General features: G+C 48.1%; 1 protein-coding gene across 7 annotated transcripts in view; it reads left to right on the forward strand.

Annotated features, from left to right (window-relative positions):
* The window catches only part of LOC126536175 (uncharacterized), a 181,389-nt gene that overhangs the window by 110,869 nt on the left and 50,560 nt on the right, over positions 1-19,960 (forward strand). For all 7 annotated transcript variants that reach the window (XM_072287426.1, XM_072287427.1, XM_072287428.1 and 4 more), the window contains one exon: positions 404-590. In XM_072287426.1, the coding sequence (XP_072143527.1) occupies positions 404-590 (187 nt within the window). The remainder of the gene's footprint in view (positions 1-403; positions 591-19,960) is intronic.

The raw sequence follows: 19,960 nt of genomic DNA on the forward strand, positions 1-19,960 counted from the left end.
CCGAAGATGTCATCACTCAGTACCAATGCCAAAAAGAATGCAGGACAGTAACATGCTTTACTTGCTTTATCGAACTCTGACCTTGCGTTTTCAATTTGATTTGAGGTGATCTGAAAGAAAGCAGCAGCAAAACATCACGAGGCACTGCTGTGAATAAACTTGTACTATCAGTTCATAAATGAGTGGTGTATTGTCTTTCTTTTTCTGCTTTCTTTGATCACCAATGAAGCAAGAAACATAAATTAAATGCTTGTCACAATTAAAAATGCTGAATTTTCTAGGTGGTGTTGTTTCCATCAATAGGCAGCGACCCTGTGTCCCGTATTTCCACAGACTGCTTTTGCAGTGTTGCGCAATGCAACATGTTTACACTGTGTCCCATCTCGTGTGACTTTTGTGGCAGACCGTGACAGCAGCACCCTTGGTTGCCAACGTGGCACCCGTGACTCCCATGGGCAGAGTGGCCGCCTTCTCCGATGTGGCAATGGTGCCTTTGCAGTCCGTTGGTGATGAGGGTGGCGACAGCAGCACTGAAGCAGCAACCATTACCACTGAAGTCGAAATGGCAACTGAGGAGAGCGGTAACAAGGGTAAGAGGAGTTATGCAGCTTTGCACAATTTACTCTGGAACAGAGTTTTGATGCATTCTGTTTTATTCGCTTTTGCTGTTCTTGTCACCATCATCAACCTAACAACTGTTCACTGTAGGAGGATTACCTTCTTCAGAGGCCTGTTATGATCTGTTTAGACTAGTAGTTTCACATGAGTGTGGTTGTTCTCCCAGAGTGTGTTTAGTCTTGCACGGTTGTAATCATTCTGCTCACCACTGAGACAAATCCTCAGTGGGGGAAAAAACAGTGAAACTGTAGCGAAGAAGAGTGGCCTGTGCCTAAGTGGCATTGCCCTCAGCTTAAACTCATGGTTGCTGTGCTTGGCCGAAAATCTGCAACCGTTACCCATCCGTGCTCATCCCAGCTGCACTCCTCCAGAAGCCGAGTCTTAATTACTCGGTTACAGAGAAATAGTGTTTGGCCATCATCTAGGCTCTTAGAAGATGTTTACCTCATTTGTATGCCTATCCTTTTGATGCCATCACTGATCATCACGCACTTTTTGGCTATCCACCCTCAAAGATCTATCTGGCTGCCAGGCCTGCTGGGCACTCAAGCCACAGGAGTTCCACATTCTCTGCCTGTCCGGCTAATGCCATTCCACACGCTCCAGTATCGGCTGACCATGTTTGCCTCTCCGTACTTGAGTGTACACTTTCGTCACCTGCACTGCTCAACATGGCTTCAGAGCAGCGCAACGATGCCTGCTCTTCTCTGTATCCGTTCTCAACCTTCCACCTCTTCATCATGTTGCGTTCTCCGCTGCTTTTGTCATCATTAAGACTACCTTTCCGACAGTTGCAAGTGGCTTCTTTCGTACCCAGCCAGCTTCATGTCAATATATGCACTGCTTTTCATGCCGACCCACAGTGCGCACATGTTGGCCTCTTCAAGACCTGCCACTCAACTGTGGCTGCGATTTTATATGTGTGGAATGCATATAACTGCATGTGCTTAACCCTTTCGCTGTCGGACCTTTCTGGCCGTGACGCACCCCCAATGTCGGCTTGGTTTCAGGGAACGAGCATAACAGGGAATGAACATAGCAATTTATTTTTTATTATGATTGGTATACAAATAACATAGTCAATGCAATATGCACATTTCAGTGTTCTGCAGCTGTTGTTAGTAAACATCATCATCAGCCTGACTATAAAATCCGTTCAACATTTGAATCTGACGATGCGGAACCCTCTTCCTCGCATGCGACTCTGTACGAGTCCGAATCCGAGCTCGGCTCGTATTCTGAATCGGAATTGAGCCACCGCTCCAATGAGCAGACGAAGGTCCCACGCGCTCAGCCATCCGAAAGTAACCGCGCGCAGGGAGGATGCGCTTTCAGTCGCCCGCACAACGGAGAGAAATGGGACGTTGCGTGATCAAGAAGACAGAGGGAGATGGAAAAAGGCTAAACAAAGTTCGAAGGGCTTTACGTTTACTGCTGCAAGTCGGAAGCGAGAGTGCGGCGAGAGAGCGAAAGCAGCAATCGAGTCACTCTTTTCGGAGAGGCAACGGCACGTGCGCCTGAACTTGACGCGCCGTAGCAGACACACCAACAGAAGAAAAATGAAAACCTTCAAACCAGCGGCGATGGCAGAACAACCCTTGAACCCATAACCACACGCGCGACGCATGATCCAGCGAACGCGGAGCCACCGCGCCACTCAGCAAAGAGAAAGTGGGGAGTGGCAGTCGCGCCGTACTCTTCAATACATGGAGTAACACAGGTCGGGGCGAATATACGAACCTGTAAAAAGAGTCAACAGATGACGTGGCCAATCCAGGAGCGCCAGCTTTGCGCTCGGGCGCGAAATTTTGAATGCACAATAGAGAACGTACCGGTACGTCGGTGACACTGTGGGGGGGAAGCGCGATGACGTACCGGTACGTCCGTGACAGCGAAAGGGTTAAACACCCCACATCATCATCCCTCATGTGCCAAGTACCAATTCTGAAAATCACCTCCTGGGACAAGTTGGAGCCCCTTCCTTGCCCTAGTGGACCTTTTGACTGTGTTGCCATTGACATGTATGGACTGCTTTCATGCACTCCAGCTGGTAACTGCTGACTTATCGTCACCATGTGTCACTTGACCCGCTATACAAAAGCAGCCACTCTACAGTCTGTCATGCGCCGGGATGTATTCATCTTACGGTATTTTGTCTTTTCCTCCATGGTGGCCTTGGCAAACTCCTGAGTGATAGAGGCCACGCATTCCTTCTCGATGCTTTGAAGGCCCTACTCGATGAAAGCTGAAATAGCCACTGTACCAGTACACCATACCATCTACAAACTAATGGCATGACAGAGTGCTTCAGTGATATTGACACGTGTACTTATCTTTATCGGGCGACCATGTTTCGCCGCCTAACAAATGTAATCGCACAGCGCGGGACGCGCCTGCATGTATCCGAAGTTTCTGGAAAGTTATCGATGCTTCTATCCGGCTGTCTGTTGTCGCCGAAGCTTGTTTTATCTGATTTCATCGTGTGACGCGAATGGTGTAGAACTTTGTGGAAGGCACGCGGGTCCGAACGATTAGTCTCGAACATTCGACGACTGCTGTATAAAAGCCGACGCGCTTGACCCGCTGATCAGATTTTCGACGATCGCCGAGCGTGTTCGTTGTGCTATAAGTGTAGCCTGTTTTGTGGGCACAGGTTCGCCCAATAAAAGTTAGTTTTGTCGTTCACAGTATTGCTGCTGTGTTATTCAACGTCACCACCACGTGACATCTGGTGGAGGTGCTGGGTACAGTGTTCAGGTACAGTGTTCACGAGACGTCATTCTCGGCATGGACTTCCTGAATCAACATGGCGCAGTCATCGACCTGAAGTCGAAATCGATAACGCTTTCGCAAGATCAAGCGATGCCGTCGGAGAGCTGTCGTAGTCACCACGCCTTGAGTGTGCTCGAAGATCAAGTGAGCATCCCGCCGCGCTCCAGCATTATTATTTCCGTCGGCACCGAAACACCCGCTGACGTAGAAGGCGTCATCGAGGGCGACCAACATCTACTGCTCGACCGTCAAATTTGCGTCGCAAGAGGGATCACTCGACTCCACGGAGGGCAAGTTGAAGTTATGCTAACCAACTTCAGCCAAGAGTTCAAGCACATCAACAAGGGCACGACAATCGCATACATCGAGGAAATTGTGGAAACCAGCAATGCCTTTGTCCTCTCGGATTCAGCCGCATCTACCCCGATGAGCATAGTCCCCGAACCAGACTTCGACGTGAATCCAAGTCTTCCTATGAGTAAGCAGCAACAGATCAGATGTCTTCTCCGACGATACAAAGACTGCTTTTCGACGTCATCGAGGATTCGACAAACACCAGTTGCAAAGCATCGCATAATAACCGAAGAGTGCGCTCGACCACTCCGCCAGAGCCCTTACCGAGTTTCGACGCGAGAACGTGAAGCTATTAGGCAACAAGTCGACGAAATGCTGCGTGACGACATCATCCAGCCGTCGAAAAGCCCGTGGGCCTCTCCTGTAGTCCTGGTGAAGAAAAAGGACGGTACCCTACGCTTCTGCGTCGATTATCGTCGACTGAACAAGATCACGAAGAAGGATGTGTACCCCCTTCCACGGATAGACGACGCATTGGATCGGCTCTGCAACGCTAAATACTTCTCGTCGATGGACCTCAAGTCTGGCTACTGGCAAATAGAAGTCGACGAGAGAGATCGCGAAAAGACTGCCTTCATCACGCCAGACGGCCTCTACGAGTTCAAGGTCATGCCATTCGGACTGTGCTCGGCACCTGCAAAGTTTCAGCGCGTCATGGACACGGTGTTAGCCGGACTGAAGTGGCAGACTTGCCTTGTTTACTTGGATGACGTCGTTGTCTTCGCCGGAAATTTCGACGATCACCTTAGGCGGCTTGCGACAGTGTTAGAAGCCATCAAGTCATCAGGGCTCACTCTGAAGCCGGAAAAGTGCCGCTTTGCTTACGATGAGCTTTTGTTCCTAGGCCACGTCATCAGCAAATCAGGAGTACGCCCCGACCCACAGAAGACAGCTGCCATCGCAAAGTTCCCGCAGCCAACCGACAAGAAGGCAGTGCGCAGATTCCTTGGCATGTGTGCCTACTATAGGCGCTTTGTCAAGGACTTTTCACGCATTGCGGAGCCGCTAACACATCTAACTAAATGTGATGTCGAGTTCAAGTGGGAAACGCCGCAGGGCAAGGCATTTCAAGAACTCAAACGACGCATGCAGTCGCCGCCGGTGCTTGCACACTTCGACGAGGACGCCGATACTGAAATCCACACTGACGCCAGTAGCCTAGGCCTCGGTGCCGTCCTAGTCCAGAGGAAAGAAGGACTTGAACGGGTGATATCGTATGCTAGCCGGTCGCTGTCAAAAGCGGAAAGCAATTATTCTACGACTGAAAAGGAATGCCTCGCCATCATTTGGGCTACAGCTAAATTTCGCCCTTACCTCTATGGCAGGCCATTCAAAGTCGTCAGCGACCACCACGCGTTGTGTTGGCTAGCTAACTTAAAGAACCCTTCAGGACGGCTGGCCCGGTGGAGCCTCAGACTACAAGAATATGACGTCACGGTAATATACAAATCCAGAAGAAAACACTCCGACGCCGACTGCTTATCACGCGCCCCCATCGATCCCCCGCCGCAAGACGACGAGGACGACGACGCCTTCCTTGGGATAATAAGCGCGGAAGACTTCACTAAACAGCAGCAAGCAGACCCGGAGCTAAAAGGCCTCGTCGAGTATTTGGAAGGGAACACCGACGTTGTCCCTAGGGCATTTAAGCGCGGGTTGTCTTCGTTCACGCTACAAAACAACCTGCTTGTGAAGAAGAACTTCTCACCAGTCCGCGCCAGCTACCTTCTTGTTGTACCGTCAGCGCTGCGTCCAGAAATACTGCACGCCCTACACGACGATCCAACCGCTGGGCACCTCGGTTTCTCCCGGACGCTGTCGAGAATACAGGAAAGGTATTACTGGCCGCGTCTGACCGCTGACGTCGCCCGTTACGTCAAGACATGCCGAGACTGTCAACGACACAAGACACCACCAACAAGGCCAGCAGGATTACTACAGCCGATCGAACCTCCTCGCCGACCATTCCAGCAGATTGGGATGGATTTGTTGGGGCCGTTTCCGATGTCAACATCCGGGAATAAGTGGATCGTCGTGGCGACGGACTATCTCACCCGCTTTGCTGAAACTAAAGCTCTACCAAAAGGCAGCGCAGCCGAAGTGGCGAAATTTTTCGTCGAGAACATCTTGCTGCGACATGGTGACCCAGAAGTCCTCATCACCGACAGGGGAACGGCTTTTACAGCAGAGCTCACCCAAGCCATTCTGCAGTACAGCCAGACAAGCCACAGGAGGACAACTGCCTACCATCCGCAGACGAATGGTCTCACGGAGCGCCTGAACAAGACCCTCGCCGACATGCTAGCAATGTACGTCGATGTCGAGCACAAGACGTGGGACGCGGTCCTGCTGTATGTAACCTTCGCTTACAACACGGCGGTGCAAGAAACAACACAGATCACGCCGTTTAAGCTGGTTTACGGCAGGAACCCGACGACGACGCTCGACGCCATGCTGCCCCCCACGTCACTGACGAAGAGAATGTTGACGTCGCTATCTCCAGCGCGCCGAAGAAGCCCGACAGCTCGCCCGCCTACGGATCAAGAACCAACAGAGGACCGACAGCCGACACTACAACCTCCGACGACGCTTCGTCGAGTACCAGCCCGGCGACCGTGTTTGGGTTTGGACATCGATACGCCGATGGGGACTGAGTGAGAAACTATTGCGCCGCTATTTCGGACCCTACAAGGTCATTCGACGTATTGGCGCACTGGACTATGAGGTCGTGCCAGACGAAATTTCACATTCACAGCGGCGCCGCGCACGATCTGAAGTGGCCCACGTGGTGCGTCCGAAACCCTTTTACGGACGCTGACGAACTTCCTTATTTTGTTGTTTTCTTTGCTACGGGTGTTTTTTTATTACTTTCGTTTGTATGCAGCATCGGGTCGATGCTCTTTAAAGGGATAGAGAATAAAAAATTTGTCGCCGAGATTTCTGTCTCCAGTGATAGCTGTCGCACCGAGAGCGACCAAAACAACACTCTTTCTGAGGAGAAGTGAGCGAAAAGTCATTATTTGAGTGAATATTTCTCAAATCACAGCACCTACCGGCCTCCTCCGAAAGCTCTGGCAAAACCGGATATCACATCACGCTTACCCACCTCGAGGCCCATTGCGAGCGATCGTCCACACTGAGCGCGCGAAGGGGCGAGTTGACGTTTGCAGCAACGCACTTTTTTTGTTCGGCCGTCCTACTCGTACCGCTTCCTCGTGTGAGCTGTTCGAAAACCTCGTCTTTCATCTCGTGGATTTGTGGTTTGATGTGTGGAGCAGCCGTATCATCGCCGCAAAATGCCGAGGGCCTGCTGTGCGCATGTGAAAACGGCAGGCAGCGGTAGTCTTTTTCTCGCCACTTGTTCACGCTGTAGTTTTGCGCACAGGTGCCGTTTGACCGTAATTTGTCGTTTGTACGACGTTCTGAGCCAGATGTTTGGTCAATTCTGCCAGAATGAATCGAAATCCGCATCGTCTGAAGCGACGGCTGACGAAAAAAAATTCGCCGACATGAGACTTGTGGCGCCATCTCGTGTGCACCAAGGGAAAGAGTGCTCGGCTGCGATGAAACAACGGGACGCTGAAACCGCTGTGCATGTACTCGTTCACTCCGTGAATAACAAGACGCTCCCTGCTTACAGAGGCGCATTTCAGTCACTGCACATGCCTGGCTTCAATCCTCACCCGTTGCTTCATCGCATCACGGCTACTTGCGCGCATCAAGCACCTGCCGCGCGAGAGTCGGCAGCCGACTGTTATGTTCACGCCGCCGGTCACACCTGCTCCGATGGCGTAGGTACAGGGAGGTCTACACGCGTCAATATCTTCAACGATTTCTACGTTTTTTTTTATTTTTGTACAGTGTGTACTCACGGCACCTGTATTGTGCATTGGTGGCTTTCATGTTTTACGCGCTAGCAGCTACCCATCCAAGCAGGCGGAGCAAGCCGCTTTGCGCAGAAACCAGAGTAAATTCCTTACGTCACCTGACATTGCATAGTCTGAGGCATAAGCGTCCTCGCTTTGTTGAAGCCAAACATGGCAAAGCGTTTGCGTGAGTGAATCACGCTGGGCACACCGCCACGGATGCAACACTGTCAATGAGGCGTCCGCCTCTCGTCTCGCTAACTCATTCGTGACAGGTGCGAGCTTGCGATCCGAGCCGCAGGAACCGCGTTTATATCTGGTTTCCACCTATGATGCCGCCCCTGATCTCTCGAGGCGAACGCGTGTACATGGAACGCACAGTGTAAACACCACTTTGCTGGTCCAGACTCTCTCGGCACCGCGGAGGGGGACTGCTGCGGCGGGCCGTCGTCAATTTCGCTTGACGACGCGGACGGATCGTAGGCATACGCCTTTATCGTTCGTGGTCGTTCAGTAGGCCGCTCATCCAAGTCGGAGTCATAAGTTCCGCTCATGCTATCGTTCTCACTAGAACTTTGCATTTTGCACTGCGCAGCGCGAGGAAAACAAAACTGCGCAGCCGGCCAGCTCACTCCGCGGTTGCTGAGGGTAGGTGTGACGTCAGATCCGCCGGCTTGTTGTCGGGAGCGCTTTGCGAGTGTCGCGGTGGCCGCTCAGAGAGAGTCAAAAATAAAGCCATCCACTCAAAAGTAACCCGAATAATGGCTATATACTATAGCAATCGTGTCTTAGGAATGCAATTGTGGGGCTTTCTCTATATTCTTCGATTTTTATTCTGTATCCCTTTAAGAGGGGGGTATTGACACGTGTACTTATCTTTATCGGGCGACCACGTTTCGCCGCCTAACAAATGTAATCACACAGCGCGGGACGCGCCTGCATGTATCCGAAGTTTCTGGAAAGTTATCGATGCTTCTACCCGGCTGTCTGTTGTCGCCGAAGCTTGTTTTATCTGATTTCATCGTGTGACGCGAATGGTGTAGAACTCTGTGGAAGGCACGCGGGTCCGAACGATTAGTCTGGAACATTCGACGACTGCTGTATAAAAGCCGACGCGCTTGACCCGCTGATCAGATTTTCGACGATCGCCGAGCGTGTTCGTTGTGCTATAAGTGTAGCCTGTTTTGTGGGCACAGGTTCGCCCAATAAAAGTTAGTTTTGTCGTTCACAGTATTGCTGCTGTGTTATTCAACGTCACCACCACGTGACAATATGCTGTCAATGTGCGTCACGTCACCATTCGAGTTGGTTCTTCATTTCATCACTCATGCCTACAATACAAGCTACAACTGGACTTTCCCTTTACATTTTGTATAGACCAGAACCTTCTGATTGATTGCTGGTTTTTCTTATTTGTGCGTGTGTATGTGTCTGTGTAGAATGGTCATTTTACAATGTGTATTGTACGTTTAAATCCATCCTTGAGTGTTGTTTCGTAGTACAATGGGGGGGGGGGGGTCGGTGTCATCTTAGGTATGGTGGGCCCACCTGAACTTGGGGTTGATATGTGCACAGGCCAACCTAAATTTGGGGGTGATATAGGGGTAGGACAACCTAAATCTGGGGGTGATATGTGGATGGGCCAACCTAAATTTGGGGTTGATATGGGGGTGGGCCAACCCAAATTTGGGAGCTTTATGGGGGCGGGCCAACCTGAATTTGGGGGTGATATGAAAGTGGGCCAACCTGAATTAGGGGGCGGTATGGGGTGGGCCAACCTGAATTTGGGGGGTGATATTTATTTTATTTGTGTTACCCTCAAGGCCTGAGGGCATTACAGAGGGGAGTGGTAAGATGGGAAGCATAACAATGAAATACAAAAAATAAACAATGTAGCATATTAATAATTCCAAATTATACAATGTTATGTAATGGCTTGTACAAGTACAACAAATAATGTAAAATATAGCATCTTGATAATTTCTTCTAATACAATGTTAACAAGTGTCATGCTTAATCATTTACAAGTATGGCAAGTAAGCTAAATAACATGTTAATAATTCCCAAGTATACAATGTTAGCTAATGCCTTACAAAAGAGTTGCTTATCAACAATGGAGACAATTTCACTAGGAAGGTGGTTCCACTGCCGTGATCTGGGAAAAAAAGGTTAAGTGAAAGTGTTAGGGCTCCCTGTTTGAATATTCTGACCTTATGGCTATGATCAATGTGGCTTGACAGGTAATGAGGCTAAGAAATGAAGTTACTGTGAAGGGAGGAATGGTAATAAAATTTGTGAAACAGGGTCAAACATGCTATTGTTCTACGAGGTGCAAATGATAGAAGAGATAGGTTGTCTTATGCTAGCAGTATGGTTAAAATTAGAAAATATGAATTGGACTGAATTATTTTGAAGAAGCTCGATGAAGTAAAGTTTTCGTGGTACAGCGCCCACACAGCTGCAGCATATTCTAATTTAGGACGCACTGCTCAAGTAGTAATTTTGAGATGATGATGCCTTGGAAAACTGGTGATGTAAGTAACCAAGCATGCTGTAGCTTTACTTATTATGCACTCAGTGTAAAGGTTTCAGGTTAGATTTGCAGTTATATGAACTCCTAAGTATATGTACAATTTATGGGTTCTAGAGCAGTTTTATTCTGATAGGAAGTAGAAAGAGTACTGGTGTTTCTGTGCACCTGGGAAACTTTGCATTTAATTACATTAATTTCCATTAACCAAGTGTTTGTCAATCAGTCATATAGTCCAAGTCAGACTGAAGAGCATTAGTGTCGTCTTTAGTAGTTATTTTACGATACATCACGCAATCATCCAAAAACAAGTGAATGTGAGACCTCAACGAAGAAGGTAGGTCATTAATATAAATCAGGAAAAGTAGGGGCCGTAGTACTGATCGCTGAAGCATACCAGAGCAAACCTAAGTCAATGACGAGTAATAATTATTCCCAGTAACAAACTGATAATGATAATGGTTAGTAAGAAATCACTCAATCCATTTCAGCAGGTTACTGCCAAGGTTTAAAAGACTCAGTTTGAATAACAGCAGCTTTTGGCAAATCTTGTCAAACGCTTTGCTGAAGTCTCAAAATACACAGTCAGCACAGCAAGCATGACCTAAAATACAGTGTAAGTCATAAGTAAAAGATATTATTTAGGTTTCACATAGAATGTTTTGCAAGAACCATGTTGAGCTGAGGTGAAAAATGAGTTTGAGTCAAGAAAGTTGACTAGATTTATAAATATTGCATGTAAAAGAAGTTTGCAACAGGTGCTGGTAAGCAAAATCATGCGTCATATCAGGGGTGAGCTTTTGTTACCAGACTTATGCAATGGAACCACCTTCCCTATTTTCCATTGAGCAGGCAGAGTACAAATGTTATTGATTGTTGGAAAATATTAGGAAGTATTGCAAAAGTGAATGCATTAGTACTTTTCAAAAATTTGCTATTAATAACATCTCAACCGGCAGTAGAGTTCAAAGGCAAATCATCAATTAGCTTAGCAACACCAAAGGAATGAAGAGCTGTGGGTCGCATAACGAGATATTGGTTGTAGTGCTGTGTGTGTGTGTGTGTGGTGGATGCGTTTTCAATGAAACAGAAAAATTATTTGCAAGTGATTCATTAATAACGATTGCACAAGCATCACTTGAAATGACTACACCTGACCACTATTTCAAGGTAATCGAGCTTATCACAAGAGGGGTTAATGATGCGCCGAAACTTTCGGACATCTGTGTTAAGCATTTTAGGTAATGTATGGGATAAGTAATTGTCTTTAGTGTTTTTTGGAGCAATGACGTACATTTTATTAGCAGTGTTATAGGATTTTCCATTTGTTTTACTTGCAGATGACTTAGCTAAGCGACGGAGTTCTATTTTTTATTAGATAGGCATTTTATAGAAGAGCTGTGCCAAGGTATTTGCACATTAGAAATGATGATGCGATTAAGAATGTACTCTTCAGTTAATAGGCATGCCTGGTCTACAAATGTATCCCAGTTTGACTGAATCAAATGGTTATCAAAATTAACAAGAAAAGCTGGAATAAATGGTGATAGTTTATTATTAATGGCTTCGAAGTTAGCTTTCTTGTAGCGGCGCATAATTTTCTTAACTTTTGTACTTTTCGGAGAGCAGACATATATACCGTAAGTTAGCAAGGAATGGTCGCTAATACCAGGTAAATATGCAAAGAAGAAGTTAGATCTGAATGATTAGTTAGGATTAAATCAAGCTTGTTTGCAGTGTTGGTTGATGATCTGGTAGGCTAAGTCACAAATTGGGAAGATGAAAACAGGGTACACAACTCACAGAAATCTTCAGCCTGAGCAGAAAAAGGCTTCATGCTGAGTGGATGTGTATTCCATGTTAGATTAGGAAAATTAAAATTGCCTAGTAAGAGTAATGGTGAAGTGAGAAAACGTGAAAAAATTAGATTAGTAGCGTCCTGTAACTCTTCAGTGACGGTGGTAGATGATGAGGGTGAGCAGTAGCAGATGCCGAGTATTATCCTTGTGTGACTGAGAGGTAGGCAAGCACACGTGGTTTGAAGTTCAGGTTTAATATTTATATGAAATGACGGAATATCTTTAGAAATTGCGAGAAGGATGCCTCCTCCTCGACGTGCAGATTGTTCACAGCGGTAGATAGCGAAATTGCCTGTGTTATAATGGCACACATGTGCAAGAAGCCAAGTTTCTGTCAAGGCAATAATTTTTGCAACGCACGTGTCAATTGCCGAAGAATGAAATTTATTCACAAGACTTGTGATATTCATAAAAATAATATGCAAGTAACGTAAAGGTATTTGTGATGTTAGGCCACTGCCCCTTACGTGCCCCTATTGTGTTGTACGTACATAATGGAACGATCTGATTCTGTAATGTGCAAGATGCATTCTGCTCACGGACGCTGTTGGTAGATGTGTCTTAAATATAGCACTTATTGTTCATAAACAATTTATTGTAGCAGAGTTGAAAGTTGGAGTGTCCGGGATGACTGGTACCAAACTTAATTAGCTTTTTGTGAGCAATGCGGGTGGAGACCGAGAAGGCTTCACTTCTTGTTTGCAGTGATTGTGCAGTGCGAGCACCTTGTCCCATGTTTTGGAATGTTGCGACTGTGGGGCAACACTTGTTATGTTCAAAAGAGCCAAGGCGATGTGCGTGACATCTGGAAATGCATGACAGAATGATTTAATCATTGACAGTAGCTTAGTCACTAGGCTTGTACGAATATTCGATATTTTCGAATAGTTGAACGAATAATGCACTACAGTATTCGATATTCGCTTTGATTCGAATTTTGTGATTTGGAAATTTCGAAGTATTCGGCTCGAACGAATAGCCACACGCGGCAGGGAGAAGGCGCTTTCGGAAGTTTCGGTTTTGGATGCAGTAATACTTTTCCCAATCAAATTCAATCCAAACCAAGCCAGGAAAACAGAACCATGCTCAGAACAAAGGCGTACAAAAACGCATCTCGTCGGCGTGGTGGTGTGGTCGATTTCATTTAGTGGGCGACTCTGTCTCTGCCGCGGCGGCATTTGATCAATCCCAGCCGCCTTAGACCACTCCAGAGAGCACCATGGGGGACTTGCATGCGGCCAGCAATCCGATTTGCAACTTTTTTGTAAAGATTCCACCGAGAACCAAAGCTGGATGTCTTAAATGCAAGGCAGTCCTGAAGACCTCGGCAAGTACGACAACAACCCTCAACGCATTTGAGGAGACACCCGGACTTGCACAAGGACTACTAAGAGAAGCAGGACACATGCGAAAGGCCATCCAAGCTCAAGGGGGCAAGCAAGGCAAGTGGTCAACAGCCATCCATAGCCGACAGTTTCAAGCCGAAAATGAAAGCGTTGGCCCCAAAAGCCCAACAGATGACAAAAATGATAGCTGGCTTCATAGCTCGTGGTATGCACCCCTACAACATTGTCGAAGAACCATGTTTCCTCGACATGATGAAGTTCGCTATGCCGGATTATGCCGTGCCGTCTCGGACAACGTTCTTGAGAGCCATTATTCCGGACCTCTACGCATCAAGCAAGGAGAAGGTGAAAAAGAAGTTCGGGGACATTTTTGCAAGCGGAGTGGAGTCACTTTCAATCACAACTGATGGTTGGACATCGTGGACAAATGACAGCTATGTTTGTGCAACTTGTCACTTCATGGACAGTGACTTCGTGCAACACGTGCATGCATTGGCTTGCACAGAGATGACAGACTCTCACACTGCAGAAAACCTGGAGCTATTTATCGCAGGTGTCATGGAGGAGTGGGAACTTCCAGCCCACGATACTGTGCCGATCTTCGTCATTACAGATAATGGAAGGAACATTACTTCTGCAGTAGCGCGGTTGTCCTGGAGCGGTGTGTCAGTGATGCCAAAAGAGATGTACCAGGGCTTTTGCAGCTCTGTGCTAAGGCCAGAGTGATTGTGGTTTGATACAAACTGAGTGCCAAGGCCCGAGGACGGCTTCAGAAAATTCAGAGAAACATGCGGCTGGACCCTCTCGAGGTTATACAAGACGTCCCGACGCGATGGAACAGTGAGCATGCCATGATGGCCAGGCTCGTGGAGCTCCGTACGGTCATCACTGTAGAACTCTGAGAATCTCACGCAGTTCCACACTTGAACGCAAGTGAGTGGAAGCTTATGAATGCAGCAGTGCAAGTCTTGAAGCCACTTGACCATGCCACAACTGAACTGTCTGGGGACAGATATCCCACGCTGTCACAAGTCATTCCCCTGTTGCAGTGTACCGAGGTGGTTCTAGTTGAACATGTTTCCGAAGGTGGTGAGGCAGCATTGCTTGCCTCAAGCCTTTTGTGTAGCATCAAGACGAGGTTCCCTGATATCAAGATGTCACGCTTTCCTGCATTGGCAATGTTGGTCGATCCTAGATACAAAGATGTCTGTTATGCTGAGCGACCCGCAAAGCAATGAGCGTTCACTCTACTCACAACGGCAGCAGAAGAGAACATGGTACAGCAACAAGTGAGGACAGCACCTGCTCTGCAGACACATCAGGGGACTCTGTGTGGAGTGCTTTTACACACTTCAGTTCATGTGCAGATCATCAGTCAAGACGTACAATCTCAAATGAGGTTGCTGGGTACTTGAAGGCCCCCCTTCTTTCCCGGTCCGAAGACCCCCTTGTGTGGTGGAGAAGCAAGGGCAGCCACCTTTACCCAACCCTGGTTGCAGCTGCCCGTAGGTATCTTTCGATACCAGCCACCCAGACAAGAAGTGAAAGGCTTTTTTCGACTGCAGGAGCCATTGTAAACTGCAGAAGGGAGCACCTCAAACCCCAGCATGTGGAACAGCTTGTGTTTTTCCACAAAAATTTGTGGATTTTCGTAAATAATCAAGTTGTTTACTTTCCTTGAATAAATCCCAGACCTTAGCCCTCTGCCGTTTTTCTTTTCTTTACTTGCTACTATTCAAAATATTTGCTTCGAAATTATTTGAGAAGAATTACTATTCGCTTCAAATTCACTTCGAACCAAAAAGCAATATTCGCACAAGCCTATTAGTCACGGTTTGTTGCCAAAATTCTTTGGGTGAAAGGTGAAAGGGAAAGTTTATTTTCTTTTCAATGAAAAGAGGGCGCCAAGACAAAAGGCAAGAGCCTGACAAGGTCCCGGTCACCCGTAAAACAGCTGGCATTGTGCACAAGCACTTCACAACAAATTCACAATGAATTTCTCAAGTATTGTAAAAGCATGAAGCAGTAAGTTAACATGCACAAAATTTGTACAAGAAAAGAATAAATTGAATACACAACTTATCGTATGAGTGGTATAAAAATACATAATTCTTTTACAAACATAAAAATGTCATTCCTAAAACACAGAAACAATATCACAAAGCTTGCAACATGTGCAATTCCCACGGTAATAAATCAATTTCTTTTTGAAACTGAATACAGTATTACCTTCCACAATAATGTTTTAAGTCTACAATTAAAAAATACCTATTGGAACAAATGGAATAAGATATGTAGTGATTTAAGGTTGGGGGGATGTGGGGATGCGTGAGAGTCGCGCATCCCCACATCCCCCCAACCTTAAATCACTACATATCTTATTCCATTTGTTCCAATAGGTATTTTTTAATTGTAGACTTAAAACATTATTGTGGAAGGTAATACTGTATTCAGTTTCAAAAAGAAATTGATTTATTACCGTGGGAATTTGGTAGCTTAGTGTTTGCTTGCCGTAATTGGTTCGTGTGATTTCAACAAGCCTATGTTTCGTCCGAAAAGCATATCGGCTGCTGGAATTATCTGGACAAGAAAAGAACAATTTATGACGATGGATTTACTTAAGTAGACAGAAATTATATATTTCGTTTACTTTAAGGATGCCATCTTTCTGAAATAGCGGTGATGTAGGCAAATCTGTAGGGCTGACATGAAACCCCTCGATAGCACACAAAGCATGTTTCTGAATTGAAATTAGTTTAAGGTAATTGCTGGACGTCGTAGTTCCCCAAACAAGGATACAGTATGACAATCTTGAGTACAGAAGTGCATAATACATGGATATCTTTAACCAGGGGGGCAACAAATGAGATCTCTTATAGAAACAACCGACTGTTTTACTTAGATCAGACATTAATTTGGTGTTGTGAAAATTCCAAGAAAGATTCTCATTGAACCAAACACCAAGAAATTTCTGGTTTGAAACTCGCTTTGTGTCAGGGATACCGCAAAATATTAGGTTAATCACGACATGATCTGTCTTCAAAGTCTGCAAGGCGTAAGTCAAGCGCTTCCAAACGACAGGTTGTATATTGTCAATCTTGACATGCACATCTGAAATTTCTTTATTTATGTGGTCGGCGTTTTTAAAATTTTACATCTAAGCGATTTTGGAAACCAGCAATTTTTGTTTCAATGCTTTCCTGGCCATTCTTTATTGCCTTTATATCAGCAGCGTCTCAGTGAGCCATTTATGTCCCATAGATATCCATAGAACATCATATTTTAGACATTGCACACATTCTATAGATATCCATATTTCTCCAAACAACATTAAAATTATGTACTATGAATAATCTAAGTCCCATCCCGATCACGTTGCTATAACATTGAAAGGATGTCGCAGCTGGACATACGTGACCACTAATAGATGTTCCTTTTAAGGATGCAGGAGGTCAGTAAAACATCTAATGGATCTTTCAGGTTGTGGGGGATACGGGGTTCTCCTCCCGTACTCTTGGGGACAAAGGAACGACAACACAGTAGTGCAAACAGTCACAAGGGCATTTATTGCACCTTTCATAGATCAATGCCTGCTAGCCGAGTTGCTATCCCCAAAACATGCCGATGGGCGCGCAACAAATCTAGAAGTCCGACTTACCGCGACCGCATTGCGAGCGAATATGTTCGCCCCATGCTGGATCCCAACGCCTGGTCGTTCGCGTGTTCGGTCACGCCAACGGTCGTGCGTTCGAAGGCGGCCACGCGAGGCGGTCTCGCAGAAGCATGGTCGCAGCGCGCGCGGAATGTCCACGCTGTTTGCCGGCCCGCCGGGAAAAAGGTAGCCCTTGTCCCTCGGCGCCCGAGTAACCCCGCCGCCGTGCGACGGTCGCGCCATCTCTCGCACCGCGCTTGTACCACTCCGAGCGCCGCGGGCGCCAGGCCACGCGAGCCGTGCGGGAAAACAGCATATCAGGGGATGCGTGAGAGTCGCGCATCCCCACATCCCCCCAACCTTAAATCACTACATATTCCGGCGAAACATTTCACACAGACTAACATCAACACGTGCTTCGCGAACAATGTGGTACATGCAACAGTGGCCGCGCCGGGGAAATGTCCACACGCTGTCCATAACATGCGAGCCGACTGTCCTTGGGGTACACCGCTGGCGTCCGCCGGTCACCGCAGCAGCTTTGCGACTCGACGGCACGATCCCAGGCCAGAACTCCGGAGACGACGACGCAGTAGTCGGTACGAGCAAGCGTCGCTCGCGCCGACGCGCCCAGCTGGCTAGAGCCGCCGTAGCTGTCGGTGACCGCTGGCTCCTTTGTGCGCCGCCGAGGGTTGTGAGCTGGATACAGGAGGCCGCCGAAGTCGCTGCGCCGAACTGGCCACAGCATCACCATCGCCCTGGGTGACTCGATCATAGTCCGGGGCAGCAGCGCAGACGATGTGCAGGTGACAGCAAGCCAGGGGTGACTCCAATCACGCTGCGTAAACTCAACACACTCGGCAAACACTACAGTAGTGCAAGGGAGAGGAATTCTGCATGCGCATCGCCCACGTGGCACGATGTTCAACTCGGCTAGCAAAAGATCGGGCAGCTACTCAGATGCTAAGTTCATGTGAACGAAGCTCGCTTCCTTGAGCCGAACGAGTAATTTCAATTCGTGCGACGCTAAATAGAATGAGGGAAGCAAATTGCAACGCCTCAACGCCACGGTCCACCAGGTTGTGTCCCTCCACGTGCGACAGGCAGCTTCGTAAAGCCTTAGGCCTAAATCGTCGCTACCCTGACAACAACCGGCATCCAAAAACAACACCCAAAATGGGCGCGAAACAGGCAGCCGCGAGGAGACGTTAGCTCTGTGGGGTGGTCCTACTCCGCTCGGTGCACACAGCATCCGAGTTGACGGCGCCCACCGTCCCAGACGGTGTCGGAGCGCCCGGTGCCAGGCCGCAATACCAGTCAGCCCGTAGTGGCACCCGTGGCCCGCGGCCACCCGGCTCCCTGAGCCGCGACTTCATCCGAGTCAAAGAGATAGAAGAAGCTATTTACATAAGAAATTCGGACCACCCACGAGGCTTCCGTACTCACTCGCTTCAGGCTTGCCACTGCTCCGCGGGCGCTCAGCCTCGCTCTCCCAGGATGCAGACCACGTGGCTCTCGTACCGACGAATGTCATTAAAAAAAAGACTTGCGAAAAGGCTTAGCATGTTGACATGTTCAAACACACTACAGCCACCGCCGCCTCGCTCAAGAAAGCACGCCGCCGACGCTAGCGATCAAAATCCACGCTAGGCCTACGCTCCGGTTCAAACAAAGGTCTTGAACGAAGCAACACTGTTAAAATTATCGTCCGATGCCCCAAGAGCCCCACGTTGGGCAGCCAGATGTGGGGGATATGGGGTTCTCCTCCCGTACTCTTGGGGACAAAGGAACAACAACACAGTAGTGCAAACAGTCACAAGGGCATTTATTGCACCTTTCATAGATCAATGCCTGCTAGCCGAGTTGCTATCCCCAAAACATGCCGATGGGCGCGCGACAAATCTAGAAGTCCGACTTACCGCGACCGCATTGCGAGCGAATATGTTCGCCCCATGCTGGATCCCAACGCCTGGTCGTTCGCGTGTTCGGTCACGCCAACAGTCGTGCGTTCGAAGGCGGCCACGCGAGGCGGTCTCGCAGAAGCATGGTCGCAGCGCGCGCGGAATGTCCACGTTGTTCCCCGGCCCGCCGGGAAAAAGGCAGCCCTTGTCCCTCGGCGCCCGAGTAACCCCGCCGCGGTGCGACGGTCGCGCCATCTCTCGCACCGCGCTTGTACCACTCCGAGCGCCGCGGGCGCCAGGCAACGCGAGCCGTGCGGGAAAACAGCATATCAGGGGATGCGTGAGAGTCGCGCATCCCCACAAGGTTCACGCTTTAATGAGCTGCATACCTGCAAGTGCCACAGCAGATGTACTATTGAATACAAATGAAATGTGAACAGCAGAGCGCGTGCCCGAAGCATAACTGAAAACACAGTGTGCAGCGTCGGCCAGCCATCATTGTATACGTACGTGCATGTGGTTTTGACACGGAATGCAGGGCTGCTTGTCCTAGTGGGATTACGTTGCCTGTATTTTGTTTGAAGTTTGTATTCTCACCCTGTCATTGCAGTGCCATTCCTATCTGCAATTGCTGTTCTAGCACTGTTGTTGCTCCTCCAGTGCAGTGCATTTTTGGTGCTATTCAAATCACGATTACACATTGGCAGCCTTGATGGTGGTAACAAAAGCAACGCACGTTAGGAAACTGGGTTATATCATGCTGCAGATGCGGCAATGGTGCTAGGCACTGTAACAGTCCACTGCCAGGTGGGAATGGCGCTGCCGCAGATGTATGAGAACACAAATTTTGGACAAAATGTGGGTGACGTTTATTGTGGCAGTGCTGCACAGGAACCACATGCACCCTGGCTGGCCGACGACAGGCCTTTAGTTATGCACGGGCCACACGCTGCTTGCACTTCGCCGGTCCTCGGTGGTGCCGAGGCACACCAGTGCCACCATTGTTGGCGAGTAGCTGATGTCAAAGTGTAAATGGCAACACTCATGATTAGAGGTTGGATT

The sequence above is a fragment of the Dermacentor andersoni genome, chromosome 3, assembly GCF_023375885.2.
Source record: "Dermacentor andersoni chromosome 3, qqDerAnde1_hic_scaffold, whole genome shotgun sequence".
NCBI classification, from domain to species: Eukaryota; Metazoa; Arthropoda; class Arachnida; order Ixodida; family Ixodidae; genus Dermacentor; species Dermacentor andersoni.